The 27,992-nt window shown below is 42.3% G+C and overlaps 1 protein-coding gene and 1 long non-coding RNA gene across 2 annotated transcripts in view; one reads left to right on the top strand and one right to left on the bottom strand.

Annotated features, from left to right (window-relative positions):
• Positions 1–1,520: 1,520 nt before the first annotated feature.
• Positions 1,521–7,501, bottom strand: LOC140692782 (uncharacterized). Its single transcript, XR_012068354.1, has 6 exons — positions 7,319–7,501; positions 5,745–5,830; positions 5,158–5,278; positions 3,798–3,863; positions 2,935–2,998; positions 1,521–1,588 (listed from the first exon to the last, which is right to left on the bottom strand). It is a non-coding gene; the product is annotated as an uncharacterized lncRNA (long non-coding RNA).
• Positions 7,502–9,628: 2,127 nt separating this feature from the next.
• Positions 9,629–27,992, top strand: part of LOC140692756 (uncharacterized) — a 36,001-nt gene continuing 17,637 nt past the window's right edge. Inside the window, exons 1-2 of the mRNA XM_072957052.1 lie at positions 9,629–9,838; positions 10,151–10,744. Coding sequence (XP_072813153.1) covers positions 9,629–9,838; positions 10,151–10,744 — 804 coding nt within the window. The remainder of the gene's footprint in view (positions 9,839–10,150; positions 10,745–27,992) is intronic.

Below are 27,992 nucleotides of genomic sequence, written 5' to 3' on the forward strand. Positions count from 1 at the left end.
CACTTACACATTTAATACTTATTAAATAAATGTACAAAGGGGATAGACCTAAGCTTCTCCTTCTTGGCCCTAAAATTCTTACTACCCCTCCTATAAAGGCAGGAGCCTCCTCTGTAGGACAGAGTGTAAATGTATCTCCTGAGAAGGATTCCCCAACAAGGGCTGTCTTTACAGCATGCTTTTAGATGTTTTTATGGGACATTTCAATAAAAGAATCAAGGACCTAAGCTTCCCAGTATGGTGGGAGTTGTGATGGGCATGGGAGGATGCTCACTTGGGAGGATGAGATGTTAAAGACACTAACAGTGAAAAGGACAGGACAAGATGAAGGGCGATTGGGAAACAGGACCACAGAGATGTGACATCTACTTCCCACTGTCATCTAAGTGATACCTACTTGAAAGAAACATTTCTACAGTTAAATTCTATAATGGGGGGTTATTTAAATGAAGCACAAATATACTCAATGAGTAGATCACATAATTTTTAGAGATTCAGAGTGCAGTAGCATTTTCAGAGTAGTTTTTACATCAATAACTAGTATTTATAAATTCCTGTGTGCTAAACAAGTATGTGGAATTATTTCCATTTTGCTTTTAGACTTACTACAGCTTAACGTATTCACTGCACTGATACAGAGTAATTTTTCTAATGAATAAAAATGATAATGTACAACCTTGTTAAAGATTCTTTAATTTCACCATCACCAGATTTATGAACATTTAGGCCTATGTGTCAGGCCCCGTTTCTTACCAGCTTTTTCACCAACACCTTACATTGAGGTTATATTGCATTACCCAGAGGTCAGGAAATGTTCTTTCACACATCCACATCTTTATTAGGTCCTGTGTCCTCTGAGGAGAAACATTCTCCCCACTTTCACATCCTTCCATTTTACAGCCTAACCACTAATCCTTCTCTAAACACCTTCTAATGCTTTCCAACCTCACCAGCTACCCTAGGATTTTAACTTCTCTCTTCTGCAACTGTCCTCCACTGTATATAGTATCCAATATTCAAGTGAAGTATGAGTCCTCATTTACAGGTCTGTGGCCTCTCTAGATTACAAAGTATTTGGATTCAGTAACCTTGTCCTTTTATCACTTTTGCTGCTAGAGTTCCTTTCATAGGACCTGATACATAGTAACCACACAATAAATACTTCCTGAATGAATAAATGAATGAATGAATGAATAGCCAAGGCAATCTTCACAGCCAAGGCTTCCCCAACCCAGCTCAGTATTCTTTCTGTTATATCAAAGAGACTCTGCCCCATGAAACAATAGACCCTGCACATTTTAACAAATGTATACAATTATTAGGAACTATTATTAGAACAGAGACTAGCACTACTGTTCTCATAGTTATGTCACATAAGTAGTGTATTAAAGCTCGTTCTGATTTCTTGTTTATACAAATCAGCTATGTCTGTCACCAGTTTAAATATTAGTAATTTAGAAAACAAAAGTTATTGATTTATCTACTCATCAGAAATCATTACAACAGATCTATTTACATACCTCTTTTGTCAGTTTATATACCAACAGGAAAAGAAGGGGTGTACAGTCAACTCTGAGAGTATAATTGCCTGCAAAATAAATAAGAGAGAATTTTAATACCTCCAAATGGACTACAAACCTGTATTTAATTCTAACTTTATTTTCTAATTATAAACAATATATAACAGATTTCAAATTCAAGGCATCATTCCTGGAGAATTAAAAATAGGGTGGACCTTACAGATTATTATATTCAGTGAAGTATGTCAGACAGAGAAAGGTAAATATCACATTCTATCACTTATATGTGGAATGTAAACAAACAAAAAAATGATACAAATGAACTTATTTACAAACCAGAAATAGACTCATGACATAGAAATGAAACTATGGTTACCCAAGGGGAAAGGGGGAAGGGAAGAGATATGTTAGGAGTTCAGGATTAACAGATATACACTATTATATATGAAACAGATAACCAACAAGGACCTACTGTATAGTACAGGGAATTATATTCAGTAACTTATAATAACCTATAATGGAAAAGAATCTAAAAACAATGTATATGTATATGTATATGTATATTCATATGTATATTTATATAACTGAGTAACTTTGCTGTACACCTGAAACTAATATTACAAATCAAATGTACTTCAGTAAAAAGAAATAAATAAAATTTTAGAATAGATAGATAGGTAGGGAGATAAATAGACAGACAGGCAGACAGTCTGGCTAAAACTAAAACACAAGGTGGAAATAACTCTTCAGGAGCCAGAGAGGCTGCAGCACACACTCAGGATAGGAGACTGCAGAGGCGGACTCTGCTGCTAAGGCTGCAGCTCCTGCAGTAAAAGGGTCATTGCTTATTACGGCAGCAGTACCTAGGGGTCTTTGGCAAAGGAAGTGGTAAGGCCATAATGTTCATGTTTTTATTCATTCATTCAATTCAATATGAAGACTTTAGACTAGAGCATGTCAGTAACTAACATGTGTCCTGTGACACTTACCTAGAAATAACCATAATACGATGAAAGCCTACAGATGCACATGCCACATGTCAGGGTCAAAAGGAAGTTTGTAGTGGGTGCTTATTTCAGAGTTGTTCCAATACATACAGGAACTATTTCTGTATGAAATATTTTAGCCCAACTTTTAAAAATAGCTCCACAGGAAGAATGTCAAAAGTACTAAAGTTTTAAGTAGTAATCCAAGATAGGCAAATGGTAAATATACTAAAGAAATTAGGATCAATAGCTTAGTTATGAATCATATTGATTCATTTGAATCATAATAATGTTCTCTCTGGTAAAATGGAGAAATGGAGGTATTATTGAGGCATCTCATAGAAAGAGGATAATCCTAGTTTATGAGTTGGAGTTGATAGACTTAAATACTGGTATACTATTTAATGACAATCTGAAATAAAATTTACCTTCTGTGTATGAGTCTGCATTGATATATGCAACCTCTCTCTCCTGGAGTGTTTTCACATTCTCCTGTAGTTGAAGCAAAGCAGTCACTTAACTCACAGCGTTTACAATTTTGGAAATACAAGCAAAACAAATTAATTCAGTAAAAGAGTGGTTTGCAGATACCATTATAAATCAAACACCTATGCTTTTGACCATAATTTTAAGAAAATGCTATTAACTGGTTGATAATATTAATGCAATTAAAACAAGAAAGAAAAATATTAGTGATGCTGTAGCCGCTGTTCATAGCAACAGCAGGGAGACCCAGAGGAAAACTGCCCCTGATCCCCTGCACCATAATATGAAGGGGGAAGGCTCGGAGATGCTCAGCCTCACCCTGGATCTACTGGAAGAGGACTGCTCAAAGTAAGGCCTGGAAATCTGTACTTTTAAAAGGTGTCTCTGGAAATCCTTACAGACATTAAAGTATGAGATCCCTTGATGTTGGGGATCCAAGTAACTTTACCATATTAAAAGTGAGGAAGTTGGAAATTTGATTTATCAAGAATTTTTTGAAAGAGAAGATATTGATGAAAAAGAAAAATATAGGAGGGGAGGATAGAGAAAAAAACTCGAGGGAGAGAAGAGTGGCTATTAGGACAAAGACAAGACATTTCTCACACATACATGCACACACGCACACACATTCTAGAAAAATACAGCAGAAGAAGACTAATGCCATCACACAACATGGGAATATGCAGAGAGAACTCTTTTCTTCTCTCTGTTTCTCTCTCTCTCTCTAGCTTGCTACCTTATAAAAGCAGTTACAGTAAAAACATTTAAAGCTGTGAGTGGTCATCCCACAAATGAGAATTTTCACCTCTGCACTTGACCACATGGGATAGATGACAGCTGATTCTGCGGCAGAGTTTCCATTATGACAGAGCTACAGTAGAAATAAAAAAGATTCCTTAATTATATGTAAAGGTAAATGTGCTGCTGAATATGATTAAGAAGCTAGTAGAAAATGGGAAACAATATTCAAATTGTCTTTTAACTCACATGAATTTAAATTAATGCAAGGCATATTATCTTGTATCTTGGATTTATTTTATCTGTATTTTAAGCTGCTTAAATTATAAAAAGACACATGTATTTCTATATACATGTGTTCACAAGAAATTACATATTTCTAAAAGTAAATGACCTTAATGAATAAGCTCTGATTCATCTAAATAAGTGTATTATGAAATGCATGTTCATAACAACAACATAATAATAAGACTTTGCCATATAAATGGAATCAAATGTGATACAAGTAAATGTGATTTTATTCCCATACTTATTTGATTCATATTATTATTTTAAAGTATGCAGAAATGAGTCAGAAGGAAAGCATTTTAAAAACCATTCACAATAATAAGAAAGATATGACATTCTTTAAATCAATTCTATAAAATTTGGACTCATAAATGAACAAAACAGAGGATAGTCACAGGAAAGTGCTTTTTGGTGCGCCTGCCTTTAAAAAAATACACAAGCCTACCTTGAACATGTAAGAACTTAGAGTTACTGGACAGAGAGCATAAGGGAAGAAGATGAAAGAAGGGGGTCTATGAGAGACACTTTAAAATAAAGCATTAAGAGCCAGTGACAAATGAAAATTAATCATAATTGAATTAAAAATAAATCCTTGAAATTTTAGAGTAATTCAATTTACAAAATCATTGTATTACACTCCCCAACCAGGCACTTTTGTAAATGGTAAAATATACCTATGGTTACAATTTAGTGTTGAATCCATAAAGGAGAGACTATAATCAGAGTATAGTCATCTAAAAAGAGCATGTTGTTTTCCTGGATAGAAGAAATCCAAGGAAAGTGTAAAAACTTGAAAATTAATGCCAAGGATCTAAATCAGATTTTCAATAGGCTAATTCACTTGTCAGAAGTAGTTTCCTAGGTTTGACTATTTTCTGAGCTTACAGATTTTACTTACTTATCACAAAACCAATATAAATAGAAACTAAAATATTTTAAAAATAATGAAAAAATTGGTTTGTGCTTAGTAATTAAGAGGTTGTTCTGTTTTGCCAAACTGATGTAAAAGCAAAAACAAACTCTATTTCTTAAATTTTCCTGTTTTTATCCAATTTAAAACAGTATCAGGTAATGGAACACATCTGTGATTACCCTGAGATACATGTTGACCAAGAAGATATGTTTACTGTCTTAGTTACCTCAGCCCATTTGTGGAACCCAGAAGTCCAAATTTTTCTGCATCCCAGCTGGCAAAAATGGCAGTTCTTCTCAGTCTTCAGCTTGAAATCATTGTTAACATACATGGTTAGGTACATCTGCCTAAAAACAAAGGAAAATTCACTGAAGTCACTTTCTGTCATCACTTGCCATGGAAACATTATTTACCTCTACTAATCAGTTTTCCAAAATTCTGGACAACTTCTTATAAATCAGCAGTTCCACTGGTTAGGTCAATACCTCCAAATACCCAGAAGTCCTGATGATCTCCCAGAATAACACATCTGTCTGGAAAGGAAGGCATTCAAAAGAATGACAACTTAGAATGTATTATAAAGAGCAGTAATTTATGTTTTTAAATTAAACTTCCTCCTGCTTGAGTTTCCTCCATAGAAAACATCAAGGTACTGTCTCCTTTTAGAATTTACCTTTTTTCCCCCACATTTAATTATATCACATCAACCAGGAAAAAAATATTAAGAGTTGATTAAGATTTACCTTCTCTTACTCCTGTAATCTTTGTAAAAACAAAATGTTTTAAGACATTTTAAAAAATTCACCAACTCACCAAGTTTCACAGATCCTCAGGTAGTTCTGATTACATCATAAATGCTTGTGACTTTCTTGAAGTTATGAACATGCATTTTAACCTTCCTAGAATTTCACAAAGGGAACAAATTACTTCACATAGAGCATTATGTCTAACAGGTTCCTTCCAATGTTTTATTATAAGTCTCAGAAGTACAGAAAACTGTTTAATAAGATGATAAATTCCCATATGCCCACCACCTAAATTCAATCATTGTTAATACTGTTGAACTATTTGCAAGCGAGTTGTGCAAATCATGACAGTTGTCTCCTATGTATTTAAGAATGCACCTTACGGTGAAATCAAATAAAAAAATCAGTATTTTATATTTTTCCTCCCTCATAGCTCTATTGTTGGTATTTATTTAAACTCCAAAATTATTACTCAACATGAAAAAGAATCTTGTTCTTAGCAATTTTTTAAAAAAAAAAATGTGTATTTGTCCATTTAGAGCTCAAATCAATTAAGGGATATAAGCCCCAGGTGCTTTTTTTTGGTATTTTGACCAGGGAAGATTTCTGTTTCTGACTTTTCTCTTAAACTGTTACTGAAGCTACATGCTCTGTTTTCCTTGTGTCTGTATGTATCTGTTTATAAATCACATTTTTCATTGTGTACCTCTAGAGGGTATTAATACATGAGATAATAAAGTCTCCTATGTTAAAGGAACTCTGTTCTAATTGAGTTAAATAAACACTTTTTAAAAATTCTTATAAAATAAAACTGAACTTCTAATACCTTAAGAGTTCTGAAATTTTAAAACAAGCTTCTTACAGAACTTATAAAATACTTGCAGAATCCAAATTCAAATTGCTAAGGCAAATCATTAATCAACAAGGCTCATTCAACCATTTTAGTTTAATAAAAAACAGCTATCTCCTCTCTGATTCATCAGTGTGAAGTTTCCCTTTCCCTCTACATTTCAAGCCAGTCAAACTAAAGTTCTGATCATGCCATGCTCTTTCCCAGCCCTGCACAAGCTGTCCTCTGCAGCTGGCGTTTACTGCCTGTCTTGATTCCGTGGAAAACTTACTGTTTGTGTAAAATTAAGCTCAATGAGCACATGTTCTGTGGTCATGCCTCCTTAATACCAGAACTGTCTGGGGTTAGTAACAGTAACGACTATGATGGTAGGCGCACTGGGCCATGTAGCAGTTACGCGTTCACCACTGTGACCACTTAACCCTCCCCCGCAGAAGTGATCGGTGAACTTCGCTCCTTTCCCCCTTCTCTCCTACTCCTTCCCTTAAGTTAACCTAGTATTTTGCATGTACAGTGTTTTGACAGTTATCTGAAACACTGTTTTAAACCGTCAGTTGAAAAGGGAAGACAAAATGTTACACCTGGCCCAGAGGAGGAGAGGGGTGGGGAGTGGCTCAGAGAAAGCCGAACAGGACGCGCGGCCCCCGATCACAACACAGCCCTGTTCCTTCCCGAGTTTCGCAGCCGGGAAAGCAGAGCCGTGGGGCCCGGACCGCTTCGGGGCCTTCGTGGGAGGCCGAGGGAGGGACGGAGACCCGCGCAGGGCTGGGGAGGGGCCCGCAGGGACTCACCGTCTGTGCAGCGGCTCCTGACCCACAGCTGGGCGGGCGGCGGTGGCGGTTGAGGCGGCGGTGCCGGCTGAAGGGGCTGAGGCGGCAGCAGTGGAGGTACCGGCTGAGGGGGCCGAGGCGGCGGCGGCGGCTGCGGTGCCGGCTGAGGGGGCTGGGGGGTCGGCGGCTGCGGTGACGGCTGAGGGGGGTGGGCGGGCGGCGGTGGCGGTTGAGGCTGCGATGCCGGCTGAAGGGGCTGAGACGGCGTCGGCGGCCGTGCCTGCTGAGGCGGCATCGGCACCGGTACCGGCTGAAGCGGTGGCGGCTGCGGTGCCGGCTGAGGGGGCTGGGCGGGCGGCGGTGGCGGTAGAGGCTGCGGTGCCGGCTGAAGGGGCTGAGACGGCGTCGGCGGCCGTGCCTGCTTAGGCGGCATCAGCGCCGGTACCGGCTGAAGCGGTGGCGGCTGCGATGCCGGGTGAGGGGGCTGGAGGTTCGGCGGCTGCGGTGCAGGCTGAGGGGGCTGGGCGGGCGGCGGTGGCGGTAGAGGCTGCGGTGCCGGCTGAAGGGGCTGAGGCGGCATCGGCGGCGTTACCTGCTGAGGCGGCTGTTCCGGCTGAGGGGTCCAAGGCGGCGGCGGCTGCGGTGCCAGCTGAGGGGGCTGGGCGGGCGGCGGTGCCGGTAGAGGCGGCTGTTCCGGCTGAGGGGGCCGAGGCGGCGGCGGCTGCGGTGCCGGCTGAAGGGGCTGAGGCGGCGGCAGCTGCAGTGCCGGCTGAAGGGGCTGAAGCGGCGGCGGTTGCGGGGCCGGCTGAGGGGGCTGGGAGGGCGGCGATGGCGGTTGAGGCTGCGATGCCGGCTGAAGGGGCTGAGACGGCGTCGGCGGCCGTGCCTGCTGAGGCGGCATCGGCGCAGGTACCGGCTGAAGCGGTGGCGGCTGCGGTGCCGGGTGAGGGGGCTGGAGGTTCGGCGGCTGCGGTGCCGGCTGAGGGGGCTGGGCGGGCGGCGGTGGCGGTAGAGGCTGCGATGCCGGCTGAAGGGGCCGAGGCGGCGGCGGCTGCGGTGCCGGGTGAGGGGGCTGGGCGGGCGGCGGTGGCGGTAGAGGCTGCGGTGCCGGCTGAAGGGGCCGAGGCGGCATCGGCGGCGTTACCTGCTGAGGCGGCTGTTCCGGCTGAGGGGGCCGAGGCGGCGGCGGCTGCAGTGCCGGCTGAAGGGGCCGAGGCGGCGGCGGCTGCGGTGCCGGCTAAAGGGGCCGAGGCGGCGGCGGCGGCGGTATCGGCTGAAGCAGCGGCGGCTGCGGTGCCAGCTGAGGGGGCTGGGCGGGCGGCGGTGCCGGTAGAGGCGGCTGTTCCGGCTGAGGGGGCCGAGGCGGCGGCGGCTGCAGTGCCGGCTGAAGGGGCCGAGGCGGCGGCGGCTGCGGTGCCGGCTAAAGGGGCCGAGGCGGCGGCGGCTGCGGTGCCGGCTAAAGGGGCCGAGGCGGCGGCGGCGGCGGTATCGGCTGAAGCAGCGGCGGCTGCGGTGCCAGCTGAGGGGGCTGGGCGGGCGGCGGTGCCGGTAGAGGCGGCTGTTCCGGCTGAGGGGGCCGAGGCGGCGGCGGCTGCAGTGCCGGCTGAAGGGGCCGAGGCGGCGGCGGCTGCGGTGCCGGCTAAAGGGGCCGAGGCGGCGGCGGCGGCGGTATCGGCTGAAGCAGCGGCGGCTGCGGTGCCAGCTGAGGGGGCTGGGCGGGCGGCGGTGCCGGTAGAGGCGGCTGTTCCGGCTGAGGGGGCCGAGGCGGCGGCGGCTGCGGTGCCGGCTGAGGGGGCTGGGCGGGCGGCGGTGGCGGTAGAGGCTGCGATGCCGGCTGAAGGGGCCGAGGCGGCGGCGGCTGCGGTGCCGGCTGAAGGGGCCGAGGCGGCGGCGGCGGCGGTACCGGCTGAAGCAGCGGCGGCTGCGGTGCCAGCTGAGGGGGCTGGGCGGTCGGCGGTGGCGGTAGAGGCTGCGGTGCCGGCTGAAGAGGCTGAGGCGGCATCGGCGGCGTTACCTGCTGAGGCGGCTGTTCCGGCTGAGGGGGCCGAGGCGGCGGCGGCTGCAGTGCCGGCTGAGGGGGCTGAGGCGGCATCGGCGGCGGTCCCGGCTGAAGCGGCGGCGGCTGCGGTGCCAGCTGAGGGGGCTGGGTGGGCGGCGGTGCCGGTAGAGGCGGCTGTTCCGGCTGAGGGGGCCGAGGCGGCGGCGGCTGCGGTGCCGGCTGAAGGGGCTGAGGCGGCGGCAGCTGCAGTGCCGGCTGAAGGGGCTGAAGCGGCGGCGGTTGCGGGGCCACCTGAGGGGGCTGGGAGGGCGGCGATGGCGGTTGAGGCTGCGATGCCGGCTGAAGGGGCTGAGACGGCGTCGGCGGCCGTGCCTGCTGAGGCGGCATCGGCGCAGGTACCGGCTGAAGCGGTGGCGGCTGCGGTGCCGGGTGAGGGGGCTGGAGGTTCGGCGGCTGCGGTGCCGGCTGAGGGGGCTGGGCGGGCGGCGGTGGCGGTAGAGGCTGCGATGCCGGCTGAAGGGGCCGAGGCGGCGGCGGCGGCGGTACCGGCTGAAGCAGCGGCGGCTGCGGTGCCAGCTGAGGGGGCTGGGCGGTCGGCGATGGCGGTAGAGGCTGCGGTGCCGGCTGAAGGGGCTGAGGCGGCATCGGCGGCGTTACCTGCTGAGGCGGCTGTTCCGGCTGAGGGGGCCGAGGCGGCGGCGGCTGCGGTGCCGGCTGAAGGGGCTGAAGCGGCGACGGTTGCGGTGCCGGCTGAGGGGGCTGGGAGGGCGGCTATGGCGGTTGAGGCTGCGATGCCGGCTGAAGGGGCTGAGACGGCGTCGGCGGCCGTGCCTGCTGAGGCGGCATCGGCGCAGGTACCGGCTGAAGCGGTGGCGGCTGCGGTGCCGGGTGAGGGGGCTGGGCGGGCGGCGGTGGCGGTAGAGGCTGCGATGCCGGCTGAAGGGGCCGAGGCGGCGGCGGCTGCGGTGCCGGCTGAAGGGGCCGAGGCGGCGGCGGCGGCGGTACCGGCTGAAGCAGCGGCGGCTGCGGTGCCAGCTGAGGGGGCTGGGCGGTCGGCGGTGGCGGTAGAGGCTGCGGTGCCGGCTGAAGGGGCTGAGGTGGCATCGGCGGCGTTACCTGCTGAGGCGGCTGTTCCGGCTGAGGGGGCCGAGGCGGCGGCGGCTGCGGTGCCGGCTGAAGGGGCTGAGGCGGCGGCAGCTGCAGTGCAGGCTGAACGGGCTGAAGCGGCGGCGGTTGCGGTGCCGGCTGAGGGGGCTGGGAGGGCGCCGATGGCGGTTGAGGCTGCGATGCCGGCTGAAGGGGGTGAGACGGCGTCGGCGGCCGTGCCTTCTGAGGCGGCATCGGCGCCGGTACCGGCTGAAGCCGTGGCGGCTGCGGTGCCGCGTGAGGGGGCTGGGGGTTCGGCGGCTGCGGTGCCGGCTGAGGGATCCGAGGCGGCGGCGGCTGCAGTGCCGGCTGAGGGGGCTGGGCGGGCGGCGGTGCCGGCTGAGGGGGCTGGGCGGGCGGCGGTGCCGGTAGAGGCTGCGGTGCCGGCTGAAGGGGCTGAGGCGGCGGCAGCTGCAGTGCCGGCTGAAGGGGCTGAAGCGGCGGCGGTTGCGGTGCCGGCTGAGGGGGCTGGGAGGGCGGCGATGGCGGTTGAGGCTGCGATGCCGGCTGAAGGGGCTGATACGGCGTCGGCGGCCGTGCCTGCTGAGGCGGCATCGGCGCCGGTACCGGCTGAAGCGGTGGCGGCTGCGGTGCCGGGTGAGGGGGCTGGAGGTTCGGCGGCTGCGGTGCCGGCTGAGGGGGCCGAGGCGGCGGCGGCTGCAGTGCCGGCTGAGGGGGCTGAGGCGGCATCGGCGGCGGTCCCGGCTGAAGCGGCGGCGGCTGCGGTGCCAGCTCAGGGGGCTGGGCGGGCGGCGGTGCCGGTAGAGGCTGCGGTGCCGGCTGAAGGGGCTGAGGCGGCATCGGCGGCGTTACCGGCTGAGGCGGCTGTTCCGGCTGAGTGGGCCGAGGCGGCGGCGGCTGCGATGCCGGCTGAAGGGGCTGAGACGGCGTCGGCTGCCGTGCCTGCTGAGGCGGCATCGGCGCCGGTACCGGCTGAAGCGGTGGCGGCTGCGGTGCCGCGTGAGGGGGCTGGGGGTTCGGCGGCTGCGGTGCCGGCTGAGGGGTCCGAGGCGGCGGCGGCTGCGGTGCCGGCTGAGGGGGCTGGGCGGGCGGCGGTGCCGGCTGAGGGGGCTGGGCGGGCGGCGGTGCCGGCTGAGGGGGCTGAGGCGGCATCGGCGGCGGTATCGGCTGAAGGGATGAAGCGGCGGCGGCTGCGATGCCGGCTTAGGGGTCTGAGGCGGCGGCGGCGGCTGCTGGAAGGACTTGAGGGACTCGAAGGCCTTCACCATCTTTTCCAGGGTCGCCATGGCGGCCTCCCGCCACGCGGGGACAGCCCCCGGAGTCGCCGATCCGACCGGCGTCTCTGGTCAGCAGCGGTGGCAGTAAACGGGGCTCGGGGCCGCCAGCAGTTGCGGACCCCAAGCGCGCGGCCATCTTGGAATCGTCCCGACAGTCCCCGCGGCCCTGCGTCCTGCCACGCTCCGCCGATGGGGCGGGGCCGGGCCGCGGGATTGACAGCCAGAGGCAGCGGCCTCCGCTAATGGCTGCCTCGCTCGCCCCTTGGACTCAAAGAGCCGCCACGGCTGCTGGAGTTACTGCCGTTCTTCCCGGCGATGGACGGGGGGTACTGCACGGGGATCGGGAGGGCGGTTCGGGGGCGGGGTTGCAAGGCACGGCGAGGAGGGTGGGGAGGGCGGGTGACTTGTGATTGAGGGTCTCTCTTGGCGAGGGGCGTCCCCGGATGACGCATAGCATGTGGCAGGGAGGCCGTGCAGTGGGCTGGGAGCCCGAGACCCCTGCGGGGCGCTTGCCCACCCCGCGGCGCGGGCGGAGGGCCGGCTCGCCGGACAGCCTGCTATAATATGTTGACTGTTACATATTTGGCCTTACCCTTGTTAGTAGCCTCAAATCACTCCTTGTTCACCTTCAGGATCATTATCATAGATATACTTCTGACAATCCTCGTACTTAACTATGTTCCCTCATGCTACAGGGGCATGCACATGCTATTCTCACTCTTAGAAATAATCTTTTACAGATCAATCCCCTACTCCCCTCAAGGGATTTGCCTATCTAATTCCAATCACTCTCATTGCTCAGCTAATTTGTGAATTCATAAAGCCCATTACATTAACATAATTCCTTAACACCATGTAATTCTCCTTTATCACAATTATTAAAGTATACTTTATAATAACATAAAAACTCTTCCATGCATGAAGGTTGATATTCAACAATTAAGTTCACTGTATGAAGTTGTAAGTACATATACTCTATATTATGAAAAATGTTAAGGAATTACATACTATAGTTAAATTCATTCATATTTTTTCATAGAAATATGGAAATATTTATTCCAAGTTGGATCATCACTATATGTGTGTGTGTATATATGTATATATCTTTCATCCTTCATTCACATTATAAGTTCTGATAAAATATTGCCAACAATTAACTTTTATACCAAGGAAGGAAAGAGGAAGGAAGGAAAGAAGGAAATGGAGGGGTTTTAGAACTCTTGAGATTGAGACATATTAGATAAAAACTCAGATCTGTACATTTGTATATGATAATTATTTTCCTGAAATTATATAAAAACGCATAAAGAAAACTGAAAGCTAAATATAAAATTATTTACAACCCAAATTTGAGGTTAATTTATATCTTCAAATGATATGCATTTTTTTAAATTTAATACTACACTGTTCCATTGCTATAATCAAATTCATAAACAGAAAACTATATATGATATATAATCCTCTCACCATTTATAACATCTCTGAAAGCATTTTTGAAGTAGAATATTTTATATTTAAAGTTTTTATCATTAGAAAGGCTTTGAATATTTTAACACTATTAGATTTAATTTACTTCATCGTATTATTTTTTCCAATACATGTGAAATAATATCTTATATGGTTTTGATTCATTCTTTAAGTAGTTTGTTAATATTGTGTAATAAGTGAATTCATGGAATATTGTTATAGAGTTAGACATTTTTATTTGAAGATGTCATCTTTTGTAGTATAATAATAAGGCCATTATTGTAGGAATGTGAAGGAGTTAGACATTGCTTTTAGTAAAATCATCACTCTAACGGGCATATTGGCAATAGCAGCATGCGGTTAAGATCATGTCAATTTTTTGTAAATCTTTAACAAATTCTGAAATCACTCTGGTTGCTTGCAAATTTATAAAACACAATTACTTAATGGAAGAACAAGGCTGTAGTCAGTGCATGACAAAGGAATGCTGCTTAATAAATAAGTGAGAAGAATTAAGTTTAATTCAAGGAAAGCAGCATTCTTAAAATATTTTGAATTGATTCGAGAAACAGATTTTATGATTATTTAGCAGAGCTTATATAGACATTTATGTGTGTGTATGTATCCTTCATCTCTGTATCAATTCAAATAAGATTTTGCCAAAAAATAAATTTTAGAGCCAAAAATACCAATCAAAATGAAAGAAAAGAAGAGGGAAGGAAAGCAGGAAGGCAACTTAACATGCAAAAATTTCATCATTATTTAGAGTAAAGATCTATATCAACTAAACATTTGTATTGTGACCTCCACATTCCACTAAAACTTATGCCATTTACCTACAAATATAAGCTTTTATTTGCTTCTACAATAAATAATACATAAATTTAATGAAACTGCAGCTCAAAAGACGGAAATAGCATTAGAAATTCAGTCATCCAGTGCAGTAGCTAAAGCATGGGTATGACCTGACTCTAAGCAATCAGAGAACAACCAAGAAAATGTGCCAAACTGTTGGATATCCAGATTTGTTCCCAGGGCAGGGAAATAGGCATATCAAGATAAGTAAAAGAATATACCATGTTTAAAGCTTAATTATAATGCAAAATAGATATATATCTATATCTATTTCAAAATGTTAAATTTAAAAGTGGACCAGAAAAAAAACAAAAAACAAAATTACTTCTATAGAGAAAACAAAGAATAGCCTTGTCTTCTTCTATTAAAGACTGACTAGCCACCAAATATTATGGAAATAGCTATAAAGCTTTAAGAAAAAATATTATAATTCTATAATTGTGTTACCACTAATGTTGTTATGTTTGTAGTTAAGCCAAAGTAATACCAAGACATTCAAAGAATCAGAAGGAATGGTAACTATATATTTATCCTAAAAAATAAATATAAATACTAAGTAAAGGATACATTTTTTAAAATTTAAGAAGTACGATATGATTATATAAATGCTATGTTAAAGGGTATTGAATCTACAGGTAGACAAAATAAGGATCACGTCTATTTTGAAAATATTTCAAAATAAATGCCAATAAATAAAAGTAATTCTTAAAATGATACTTCCGTCTAACTTGTTTGATTTTGTAAATGCATGTTACTTTATATCAATTTGCATTATTGATTATTATATGGTTAATAACACAGATACAATTAAAAGAAAATTATAAAAAAGTTGAGATAGCAAAAATAACTTTCTTTTCTAATATTTACAAATAAAAGATTTAACAGTGAATTTTTATCAATCATAAGTCTTTATATTTTAAGTATAATATAAAATTATAATGGAGAAAAAAGTAAGCAAAAAATGATTCAAATAAAAATGTTAAGGGGAATAATCGTTTATAACATTTTTGTTTTTTCAGAGAAATGGCATCATAATGCAACTGATGGAAGTAATAATCTGAAAGGCTATTTTGGAAGGGTTGATGTCTTTCAGTTTGGTTGACTGACAATATGCTATTTGACTTTTGGATAACGTATGCCTGGAATTTGGACAGAAGGACAGGAAATTTTAAAGGCTTAATAAAGACAGTAATCTAGGAAATTATTTGGAAACAGGAATTATGTTGATGGTAAACTATGTGAACTATAAAGTCACCTAAATGCATTGAACCATGTATTTAAGAGGAAAACAGTATATATAAAAATATTTATAATTTACACTTGTCATAGTATCATAAGCTATTGAAATGAATGTAATAATTTTAATATGCATGTAATTTGTAGGTTGCAATTCAAAGAAATCAAACACTATTTCACTGCTAAAAACAGACATTATTTTGCTAATATGTGAAAATCAGTAATGTAATTACATTCATGCATCATTATGATCCATAAAAGTAATACACTTTTATGCTGAGGCAATTAGATCAAACTTCATGAATAAGAAATATGGTAATGTGATAAACTGATCTTCTGGGAGATGCTGATTTTTCTTTACATGCTTTATGACTCAGGAATGTTTCATACTCCTCCTGAGACAGAGTAGAAAGACAGTGTGAATAATCAAAAAAAGAAAACATGACCGTTGCAGTGACACTCTGTGTTGCATTTGGTGCTTGACCACATCGGGGCACGATTTTACTGTTTTGAAATTTTTCTGCATTTCGGTGTTTATTTTGTACTGCAGGATACGTGGAGACCAAGTTATGCATCTTGTAATTTAATATTGAGATGATCAATTATGCAAGTGATTAACAGATGTTTCCTTTCATCACTCTCTTAGCTTTACTAACGCATACAAGTCTAAAAGTATTTTCATCAGCTGTTGACAGTACAACACTCACAATGTTATTTCACAAAGACCTCAGAAAAGACTGCCAAACATGGAGTACCAATTGAAGTGTAATTTCTTTGGTTTCCAATTTGAATTTATAATTTATGTGTGTAAAATGTTTTTAGTGGAGAGTATGGGGACTGAGCCCAGGACTTCATACATGCTCAACCTGTGCTCTACCACTGGGCTATACACTCCCCCCAAATTAGATTAGATTTGGGGTTTAACATCTGAGTAATATAAATAAGAACTGAAATTTATAAAATCCATGCTATAAAATTCATGATAGGAAGTAAAACATTGTCTAAAATAATGAAAAGACAACTCGCAGAATAAGAAAAGATAATCGCAAATCATACATCTGATGTGAGGCATAGATTCAAAGTATATAAAGAACGTTTACAACTCAACCATGAAAAGATGAACCAAAATTTAATATATGCACTCCAGATATTTCTACTACTTGAACATTAAATTGCCACAGAAGGAAATATGGAATATTGTCAAATTATATAAAGCTACATTTTAATTAGATCTAAAGGAGAACACTATAGTTTCAGAAATTTGGAAATGGGTTAGGAGCTTAAAAATGTATAACACTTTTACGGCTGGAAAGATTCCATTTCCACAGCTCTGACCCCTTCCTTTGATGCTTATGCCCTGTCAATAACATTATAACATTTTAAGTGCTCTACCTGCATAGAAGTTCTCAGCTCTCTGTCTTGAGGATGCTGCTAAAGTCATCCACTAAAATCCAAGTCACGTCTCATTTCTGTCCCCTACAAAAGGTTCACTGGCTTGTAAATGTGCCTACTGGGAAAGTTATTCAAGTTTCTTATCTTGGCTTCAGAGCCTTCCACACGCTGGTCTCGATCTGTCTGTTCACCTGCTGGGGTTCTCAGTAAAGCGTCAACCGCCCCGGACCCTTTTCCTTTCTGAACAGGTCATCCTGCTCTCTAGCCTTGGCATCTAAGCGTGGTCAGTTCCTCTGTGCCAATGCCCCAGCTCAGACTGGCTTGCTCCCATATGCACCTCAAATACGCTTCCACTCCGACACCTTTGTCTTCTCTCCAAGGCAGCGTACGTCTTTCCATACGGAGTATCAGGACCTTGTGTCGTGCCCTTTAATTATTGAATCTAATTCAGTGATACAGAGGGGCGTTGTGTAGTCACTAGAAGCATAAATTCTGACGCCTGAGGGGATGAGGGCTAATCCATGTCTGTTAAGAGGAGAGTGACCTTGGGAAATTTACATAATTTCTAGGTTCAAATTTTCTCATCAGAAAAATCATAGGTAATCACTGAACCCATTTTGTTGGTTTAATTCAGAGCATTAATTTGGATCTTGCATACACAATATTTTGCATACTTCCTGGCATATGCATCGATTTGTATATATTTGCAATTCTTACCATTACAGGAAAAAAAAAAAACTAAATCCTTGAGGTGCCTGTATCCTGAATCATACCATAAATATTCTTGGCTCAAGCAATGTTTCTTAAGTGATTCTACATACCATGAAATGCACTGTTGGTTTTTTCCCCCCACAAATTCTGGCTCCAGAAATATCCATTGAGTGAACAAATTAATCAGCCTAAACTTGGCTAGATTAAATTTTTCTAATCTCTTTCCAATTCTTACTTCAATATAAACCTCTCTTTATATCACATAAACTGTTTTATTAAAATAGCATAAGTAATAATTTTTGAGAACCTTGTATTTTTGAAATTCTATCAGTATTTCCTGGCTTTTACATGTAATAAGATATAACATAACATTCTAGTAGGACACTTATAAAACACCTGTATTGCACTTGATTGGTCAAAACAACATGAACTGTTGGAAACACTGGATATCATCAGAGAAGTTCTGAGCTTTAGTTTGATGTCTGATATACATAAACAACGTGTGATATTAATACTGATGCTAGTGATGACAGTAATTGTCATTTATCAGATACGTTTTATCTAAGTCACTAACTCAGATAACTTTCATAATATTTGGGCTCTGTCATTCTAATATTATGGGTAGAGACACCTGTCTAAATTCGTTAAAAAACATAAAACTAATATTTAAAAAATATAACAACACATGTTTTTGTTAGTCTGACAAATGAGACACTATGAAAAGTCCTCATACAAAACAACTAGTTTTTGGATGAGAGATGTTTTAAAGACATTTCTGGCCAAGGAAACTGCTAAGTTCCTCCTGTTCAAACAAATAAGCAAATAAAGCTGGAGCAAAATCTTGAGCACCGAGAAACTACTAATAACAACTCATTCTGTGAACAAACCCCACATCTGCACTGTCATTGGATTCCTAAGTCTGGGTCTGGGCAGGTCGTTAGAGCTGACTGGAGACTGTGGCTTTAAGTCTGAAGTCCTACAAAAGGGGTAAAGTGCCCAAGGTTGGTGGCATCCCCAGGTTCCTGACAAAGACCGTCGCAGGGTCTCGCAGAAATAAGGGCCTCTGGCTGCCACTGATGAAAACCAACGGCATTCGAGTTTAGAGTTAAAGGCCACCAAGCCCAGGACAAAACCTCCACGAGGAGTGAGAATCAGTAGGTTGGATGGGGAGACCTGCATCCCCCAGAGGACTTCAGACTTGCAAACATCAGTAGCAGAATATAAAATAACCACGTATGAATGTTTAAAGGTAAGACCAATGAGGTCACAAAAATGACCAGTAAGAGACTATCAAAAATGACCAGGCAGATTTGAAAGAGAACCAAATGAAACATTTAGGAAAAAAAATTTAGATAGCTGGGGAAAAAAAGCAAACAAACAAAATGAGTGGACCTCTTCAGACTTAAAGAAAACTGGTGAACGGAAGACACCCCCCAAATTGTCTATAATTTTCATTTAGGGGAGATGGAAAATATTTTTTGAAACATTGAAACCTACGAAGGAAAATTAAGAATATCTAACATTTGTCTAATGAGTGCCTTCAAAGGATAGGAGAGAGAGAAGGAAGGTGAAGTTACACTTGTAATTATAACACGTTGAATTTTCCAAAACTGAAGAAGGATAAGGATCCACAGGTATTAACTCACAATCTATACCCAACAGGATAAACTAAAGCAAAAATAAATGGAAATACTGCAATAAAACTGTAGAAACAAAAGATTTATTTTGAAAGAAAAAGAAAAAAAGTTTACCTACAAGGAAGTGAGTATTAAACTGACAGATTTCTCAACAGCACCAGAAATATTTTTTAAAAAGTGAAAAATGTTCAAATTCATGAGAGAAAATCGTTATCAACCTAGAATTCTGTACCCGTAAAATATGTCATTTAAACCAATTTGGGAAGTATTGACGTTTTCATAATATTAAGTTTGACCTATGAATTTGAAATGGTTTCCCTATTTAAGTTTCCTTTCATTTCTTTTATGATTCTTTCTGAAACATAAAAAATAATTTTTATGGTTTCAGAGTCGAAGTTTTACTTTTAGTTTTCAAAATTTATTCCTGAGTATATTAGACTTTTTGTTGTTGTTGTAAATGAAATTGCCTTCTTGTTTTTAATTTGTTTCTTCAATGTTAGCACACAGAAATACTATACTCCTCAAAATTGATCTACAATTTCAAGGTGATTTCTTACCAAGAACTCAGATGTCTTTTTTATATGCAGCATTGGACAAGCTGATCTTAAAAATCATTAGGAAATGCAAGAGGATCAGAATAACCAAAACAATTTTTAAAAATTAAAGTTGGAAGATTCACATGTCCCAATTTCAAAACTTACTACAAAGTTCAGTAATCAAAACAGGATTATGTTGGCATAAGACTAGACATAGAGATCAGAGAAACAGAATTGAGCATCCAGAAATAAACTCTCACCTTTATGGTCAACTGATTTTTGACTTAGGGTACTAAGACAATGAAGGAAAAATAGTCTTTTCAACAAATGGTTTCTAAACACTTGGTTATCTATATGCAAAAAAAAAAAAAAGTTGGACCTGTACTTCATGGTTTGTGCAAAAATTAACTCAAAGTGAATTGAAGACCTAAAAGTAAGAACAAAACAATAAAACTAATAGAAGAAAATCAAGTAGAATTATTTCATAACCTTGAATCATTTAGTGATCCCTTAATCACTTAATCACAAAAGCATAAGCAACAAAAGAAAAAAAAAACAGATAAAGTAGACATTATTAAAATTAAACATGTTGTGCTTCAAAGAACCCCAGCAGGAGATTGAAAAGACAACTCGCAGAATGAGAAGTGATACTCACAAATCATACATCTGATGCGAGACTTAGATTCAAATTATATAGAGAATGTTCACAGCTCAACCATCATCAAAAGATGAATAATTTTAAAATTAGGAAAGGCTTAGGAGAGATATTTTTCCAATGACGATGCACACATGGCCAATAAGCACATGAAAGGTTGCCAAATACCACTAGTCATTAGGGAAATACAATCAAAGCCACAGTGAGATACACTTCATACCCACTATGTTAGCTAGAATCAAAATGACAGACTATCACTCGTGTCAGCGAGGGTGTGGAGGAATTAATACCCTCCTCCATTGGTGGTGGGGAATGTAAAACGGTGCAGACACTTTGGAAGACAGTTTGGCAGTTCCTCAAAACATTAAACACTCTTATAATGTAGGAATTTCACTCTTAGGTATACGACCAACTGAGCTGAAATACGTCCACATTAAAACTTGTGCATGAGTGTTTATTTAGTAGGAAGAAAGATGGAAATGACTCAACTGTCTATCATATGATGAATGACTAAACAAAATATGGCATATCTGTAAAATGGAATAATATTTGGCTTTAAAACAAAGTGAGAAGGGATGAGAGTAGCACACCATCACATGGTATTTCTGTGTTGGCTGTAATGGACTTAAATAACCTCAGTAGCAAAGATATTAGTAGAAAGTAGCAAAATTATTAAAAGGTGAGGAATTGTGAGTATTATTACCTCTGTTTTAATATAATTATTAATTATAAATTTCTACAATTTAATTCATAACAGTGGCTATGTTTAACAACAGGCTGACAAATTTTCTAGGTATTTAACAAAGGGCTCTGTTGTGTCTGTAGGAGTGTGCTGTGCACAGCTGGCTATGCCCCACCCACGGGAGCTGTGACCAGAGAGCTTGTGAGCCCCTCCTGTGAAGAGCCCTGTGTCTCCCTGTCTTATTGTGATGTTTTCTCCACCCTCAGGCTTTATTTCTGGAAATAGCCTACTTTTGGAATGCACCCGCTAACCAACAGGTGCAGTAACTTAACTCATAAACAGAAAAATGAATTTCGGGTTCATTTAGCAGATTGTTCATATTCCTGGTTCTGTGCACCTGTTATAAAATAGGTTTTGGGGGAAAAATGAAGCACTGATGTGCTACAATGTGGATGTGCTTTGAAAATATGTGCTAAGTCAAGGAAGTTGCAAAAATCTTAACATATATAATAATTGTATTTATATGAACTGTCCAGAAGAGGCAAATCCATAAAGGAAATTAGGAGTTGCTAGTGGCCAGGGGATTAAATATGAGGTTTGTTTCGGGGTTGATGAAAATATTCTAAAATGGAGATGGTGATTATGGTTGCACGACTTCACGAATATACTAAAAATGACTGAATGGTACCCTTTAAAATGGCGGGATTCATTCTATGGAACTGTGTCTCAATAAAGCTGTTGTAAAAATAGAGATACATGTGACAGCTGAGGACACTGAATACTGGTTAAACAGGTGATGATGATAAGAAATCATGTAAACAATTTTTAGGTGTGATGCTTTGTCATTATGCTTTAAAATAAGACCACCTATGAGTTGATTATTATTGTACAAAATTGATAGATATATGGGAGCTTTGCATTCTGATTTCTACTTTTGATAAAAGTAGATATTTGGAAATTTTCCAGGAACGTAAGGAGGGGGAAACAAGAGTAACATGTATCAATTATATAATTATCAGCATGAAAAGAAGCTAAATCATTCCCAGAGAATTTGTTAGAAACAATAGATGTCTAAGCTGGCTGTGTATAGTATCAACATACAGAACATCAATTGTATTTTGACACAGAGGCTAAAACACAGTGCAAATTCAAGAGGGTAATTTGAGTTTAGTATTTCCTTCCAAACAGAAGATTGTTTTAAAGGTACGTAGCTTCTCAATTTGGGCACAAAGCTGCATTGGAGTTTTAACCTTGACTAACAGAGTTATGACATTATGCTATAAAATTCATGATAGGAAGTATAAAATTGTCTAAAATAATGCCAGCCCTTGTGAGAAAACTAGTAAGAATGGCAAACAATGTATGAGGTTCTAGTCCCAGAATTATTTACTATATCAGATATTCAAACACTTATCCTTCTGGACAAAAAGTCCTGAATAAAGAGAAAATCTCAGATACAAGTATTTGCTTTTCTCATATACTATCAGCAGTCTTGGGTAAGTTAATTAGCACTTTATCTCTTTTATGACTCAGTAGTTCTGGCTAAAAATGCTTTCTGTAAATCTATTCTGTGTTATAACATGTTACATTTTCAGTTCTACTCTGTGATGAGGTTTTTATGTTAAGAGATGAAAGTTGGCAGAAAAGCTGTAAAATCTCTCTTAAGGAACATTGTGTGAAACCAAATTATTTTCTTATTCTCCACATAGGAATTTATACTTTAATTCTGCAGAAATTGTTGGGTGTTGATGATTTAAAATCATTTAAAACCAGCACACTTTCAGTAAGATCACCTTTCCTCCCATAACGTGGGGAACAAAGACTAGGCTAACACAGTGTGAACATCTAACAGGAAAGAATGACGTAGATGCTGGCATTTGTTTTTCCAGGTGATGCCTGTAAATTCTCGATCTTAGTGGAGAATTAAAATGATTTTCCATGTGAGACAGACCTGAGTGCTTGTATCAATATTTCAATTTTAACCAGACTTTAAATAGCCTTTGAAAAAACTCATTGTAAGTTCTTCCATTTAAAGTATGAACATTTCACAGGTTTGGGTTATGTCTTTGAGTGAATCTATGAAATACTTCCATTTGTTATTGGGCGAATTAAATGAGCTGTTTATTTTCTACAGAAAAGACAACTCTAAGTAGAGAAGTCACCTTCCTCAGAGTAAGTTATCAAGGTCAATGAAGAATTATCTGTATAACTTATAAATGTCCAAGTGCCAATAAAAACCATACATGAATTATCCGGACTCTTAAATAATTCACGGGTATAATTACATAAGCCCTAGTGTATCAGATGATGGCGTATGTCTTTTGAGAAGTATTTAAAATGATGGACGCCATCATCTGAATGGTAAAATGGGTCCTGAGTACACTACTCATTGTTCATAAATTAATAAACTCATTGTTAATAAATAAAAACATGTTGAACTTGAGTTTCCTGATCTTGGCTGAAGCAAGGATGTGAAAGACGTCACAGAAAGTTACTTGCTCAGCATGAGCTGCTTTGTAAAGGTGGTGTGCAGGACATCCGCCTCTGAGCAGGTGCTCTGTCCCATACTGGACTTCTCGGCTCAGAATATTTGGCCACAGTGTCCAGGAAAACCACATTTTAAAGCCAGCCTCCCTGGTGACTGTTATACAGCCTTTTATTTGAGGATAATGGCAATAAGGGGAACACAGACATTCCTCCCATGCTCTCAGGAATCTTTATGGACAGGTCGTTATCCAGCCACGAAAGTCACTGTCTTATGTCACAAGGGGAATGCATTGACAGTTTTTATTCTAGCTCTGTCACCAATTTCCCATACGACCTTTGGCAAATCACCTCACATCTCTAGATTTCAGTTTCCTGAACCACAGAGTGAGGGACTGGGCTAGATGACTTCTGTCCAGCCTTCTGCTTTTACAAGTCCATTGAAGCGTGGTCTGTCATCCTAAGTGAAGTCAGCCAGCAAGAAAAAAATACCATATGACATCGCTTATACATGGATCTTAACAACAACAAAAAAAGAAAAACAAACTTATTTACAAAACAAAGACTCACAGACATAGAAAACAAACTATGGTTACCTGGGGGGTTAAGAGCGTGGGAAAGGATGAATTGGGAGTTGGAGATTTGCAGATACTAATATTTATAAAATAGACAAACAACAAGTTCATACCATATAGCAAAGGGAACTATATTCAATATCTTGTAGTAACTTGCAGTGAAAAAGAATGTGAAAAAGAATATCTTTATGTTCATGTCTGACTGAATCACTGTGCTGTACATCAGAAGTTGACACAACATTATAAACCAACTATAATTGAATAGAAAATGTATATTAAAAAAAGAAAAGAAAATTGCACCACTTGGGGAGTGATGGAAATGCTAACTATATCTTGACTGTGGTGGTGGTATCATGGGTGAAGACATCTATCAAAATTCATCCAAGTATACATCTGAGGAAGGTGTAGTGTACTGTACAGGAACCATATCACAATAAAGGTGTTAAAAAAAAAAGAATAACATGAGCTTGTCACTGCGCTCTGTTCAAGCAAACCAGGATTCCATCACACTTACAGGCATATTCATGTCTATTCTCAAGTTAAGTTTACCGTGCAGGTGGATGTACAGATGTTCAGAAGGAGACAGATGTAAAAATCCATGAAGGGAAGTGGCACTGTCATTAGCTAGTCCAGAGCCTTCATTCCTGCTGCATTTAGAAGAATTTTGTAATAGAGTTCTGGGGTCTGGTATAATCTCCAGAAATACAGCACCTGAACATCAGGGCAGTCACTGAAGAAATGGGGAAAGCTCTTTTTTATGGAGCACAGCTTGCCTTGGGGTTTCCTTCCTGAGAAACTGGAGAAAAACTAAAAACACTGGAGCCGAGAACATGGATAAAAAAGGTGAGGGAGTTTTTCTTTAAAAATATTTAATTTTAAACATTTTTATTCCTAATCCATGCAAAAGAAGTGTAGGTTAAAATATCCACTAAAAATTAATCACATGCTGTAAACAGGATGATTTGGAGATAAAAATCACAACTATTTAAAAAGAAAGAAAAAGGTCCCAGACACTTTTTATGTATATGTCATCTCAGAGCCTTAGCTATCACCTTGCATTTCAGAGGAAGAAAATGACTCTCTGTGGAGTTAAAACAGAGAATCTCTCAAAACCACAGAACAGCCGGTGTGGCGCAGGCACTAAATCGTCACAGTGGCACTTACATTACCATGCAGTTCATAATCAAATGTTCTAATCTTGCTGTGAGAGATCCTTTCTTCCGCTGAGATCTGTAGTAACTTGGCTTTAATCTGGTTTCAGAAGTTGGTTGAACTTCACACGCATAGGAAGAAGGCTTTATTTAGATAACGTTTTGGCCCACGGGAAGAATGCTAGCTCAGCCACTCATGGACTCTTCCTGCCTTTCCAGAAGGAAGCCTCTGGAAGTCGTTCTTTGTAGTTCCTTGGAGACTGACAGCATTTCCTACCGTTTCAGCTCCTTTTCTTTACATGATGAAATTATTTCTAGCTTTGTAAAAGCATCTTCTGAATTGCAATGTGGTGATTCAGGTACACAGTTTTCCAAATAGTCTTTGTAGAGCTTTGGAAATATTTCACTCACATCTCTGAGCCCTGTGTTTTTACATTTGTTTTCTTTTATTGGATTTCAACCTTACTCTGGTGTGCCAAGGGGGAAAAATAGTGCCTACAACCTGTTTGTATTTTGACAGAGTTTCTTCAACACACTCCGGTGTATGTTTTCCCCTGTTTGATTGTGAATTTGTATATTTTCATTCTGAGAGTGTTAAATCAATTAGTGTCCAGTGGGGATGTCGTATAGAACCCTCCATATTTTTTTCTGCCTGCATTTCTCACTGACTCGTTGAAAGTACTCTAGCAAATTCCTAGCTTTCTTCTTTGATTGGCTTTTAATTTGTCTGGCATCATTTACACTTTCCTTCTTTCCTTATATTGAATAATTCTCTTTTACTCTTATTTTAACTCTAAATAAGAACCAATAAAAATCAAAATAAGTCAATCACACACCTTGAAGGTCAAAAGTGACCACAGGGCTCGCGGTGGAAGTAACTTGTATTCGATGAGCCAATAAGAGCTCTTCTGACTCTCATGTTTGAAAATGTCAGAGGCTTTTTACAATAAAAATGTATTCTTTGTTCACATGACTGTACAATCCAAGTGTTCTTCATCAGGGGTTGGGGGTGGTTTCCGTCTTCAGCTATCACTTAGGGATCAGTCCTGGAGATGCTGTCAGTTTCTGCGAGTCAGCACATGGGGGAGGAGATGGCAGAGAAAGTTCCCCTCTTCGTGCTCATATTGACTTGGAGGTGAGGCACATCCATCCTCTTGTTCTGTGGGTGAGGACTAGTCACATGGCTCCATCCAGCTGCAGAGGAACCTGGAAACTGTAGCTCCTGTCTGTCCAGATGACCCTTAGCTGCAATTAACAACATCATGGAAATGCATCATGGACCTTGGTTAGATGACTTGCAAGGAAGTGGGTGCGAGATTCATTTGAAGTGTATGAATTCCCACTGTCTCCATTATCCTCAGCTATATTTCCTCTCACCACAGGCACCCCTTTAAAGCTAAAGGCCTTCTCCACTGCAGAGAGGACTGTGCAAACCAACATGCATATAGATCGGAGCATTACTTATATTTTGAACTGTTTATGCCTCTCAAAATTGGGAAATATTATAATATACATTTAGACATTGTGGAAAAACTGAATGTTGCTGACCATTATTATTTCACTAGGAAGCATTTATTAATTAACTGCTTAACCATATGTTACCTTGGTGGTCCTACTCACGAAAGTAATAAAACACTTCATCTGCTGTGTCAGAATTTTATGTTACTTCTCTCTGTGGGTCTCATTGGCTCACCTGCAGAGCAGAAATAAGGCTACCTCCTCCAGGGCACACAGGCACTGAGGCCACTGTTACAAGCAGCTTTAAAATTCACTGTACACTTTCTTGCACAAATAACAAATTCCCCATAAATGTGTGTCCTGTTTAAAGGCTTATTTAAAAAAATGAAAAAGAAAAAGACAAATGAACATAAATACAAAACAGATACTGACTCACATAGAATATAAACTTCTGGTTGTCGGAGGGAGAGGGGTGGGAAGGGGCAGCCTGGGAGTTCGAGATTTTTAGATACTGACAGTATATGTAGAATAGATAAACAAGATTATACTGTCTAGCACAGGGAAATATATACAAGATCTTGTGGTATCTCATAGTGAAAAAGAATGTGACAATGAATATATGTATGTTAGCGTATAACTGAAAAATTGTGCTCTACACTGGAAATTGACACAAGATTGTAAACTGACTATAACTCAATAAAATGAAATTAAAAAAAGACATATTTTTAACAAAAAGGAAAATAAAGAGAGAGAGGAAAGAAGAAAGAAAGAAAGAAAGAAAGAAAGAAAGAAAGAAAGAAAGAAAGAAAGAAAGAAAGAGAAAGAAAGAGAGAAAGGAAGGAAGGAGGGAAGGAAGGAAGGAGGGAAGGAAGGAAGGAAAAAGGAAAGGGAGGGAGGGAGGAAGGAAGGAAGGAAGAAGGAAGGGAGAGAGGGAGGAAGGAAGGAAAAAGAAGCCATCAAGTTGATGCAGTCTGGAGCAGGAACCTCAGCTGGGCACTGGTCCTGCAACCAGGAGCTGTGTTACGTGCACTTTGGTGTTTAATGTTGTCCCTAAATAGTGCCTCATACTTAATAGCAAATTATCAAATGTTTTAAGTGGAATATTATCCACAGTAGGACAATGCATATCACGGAAGATGGCAAATGTATCATTTAGATGTGTTATATACAGACATAGCATTGCAGCAAAAGGTGGCTCTGTTCTGACCAAAGAAATCTGAGCGAAGACTGTACTTCAGACATTTTTTAAATTATACAAATAATTCCACCAATGCCAATTTAAATTTAAAAAATGAAGCATTGGTATGAATACAATATATAACAAAGAAATGAAGCAATTAATCCAATTTAAGGAAAACTGATTTTTCCACTCCCTGAGCATTCCAGGCAAATTTGATCTTTACATTTAAATTAAACATAAAATTCACTTTGTATTGAAGAAACCATTCAATCATTATCATAGATTCTGTTAGT

This window comes from Vicugna pacos, unplaced genomic scaffold (assembly GCF_048564905.1).
Source record: "Vicugna pacos unplaced genomic scaffold, VicPac4 scaffold_17, whole genome shotgun sequence".
Lineage (NCBI taxonomy): Eukaryota > Metazoa > Chordata > Mammalia > Artiodactyla > Camelidae > Vicugna > Vicugna pacos.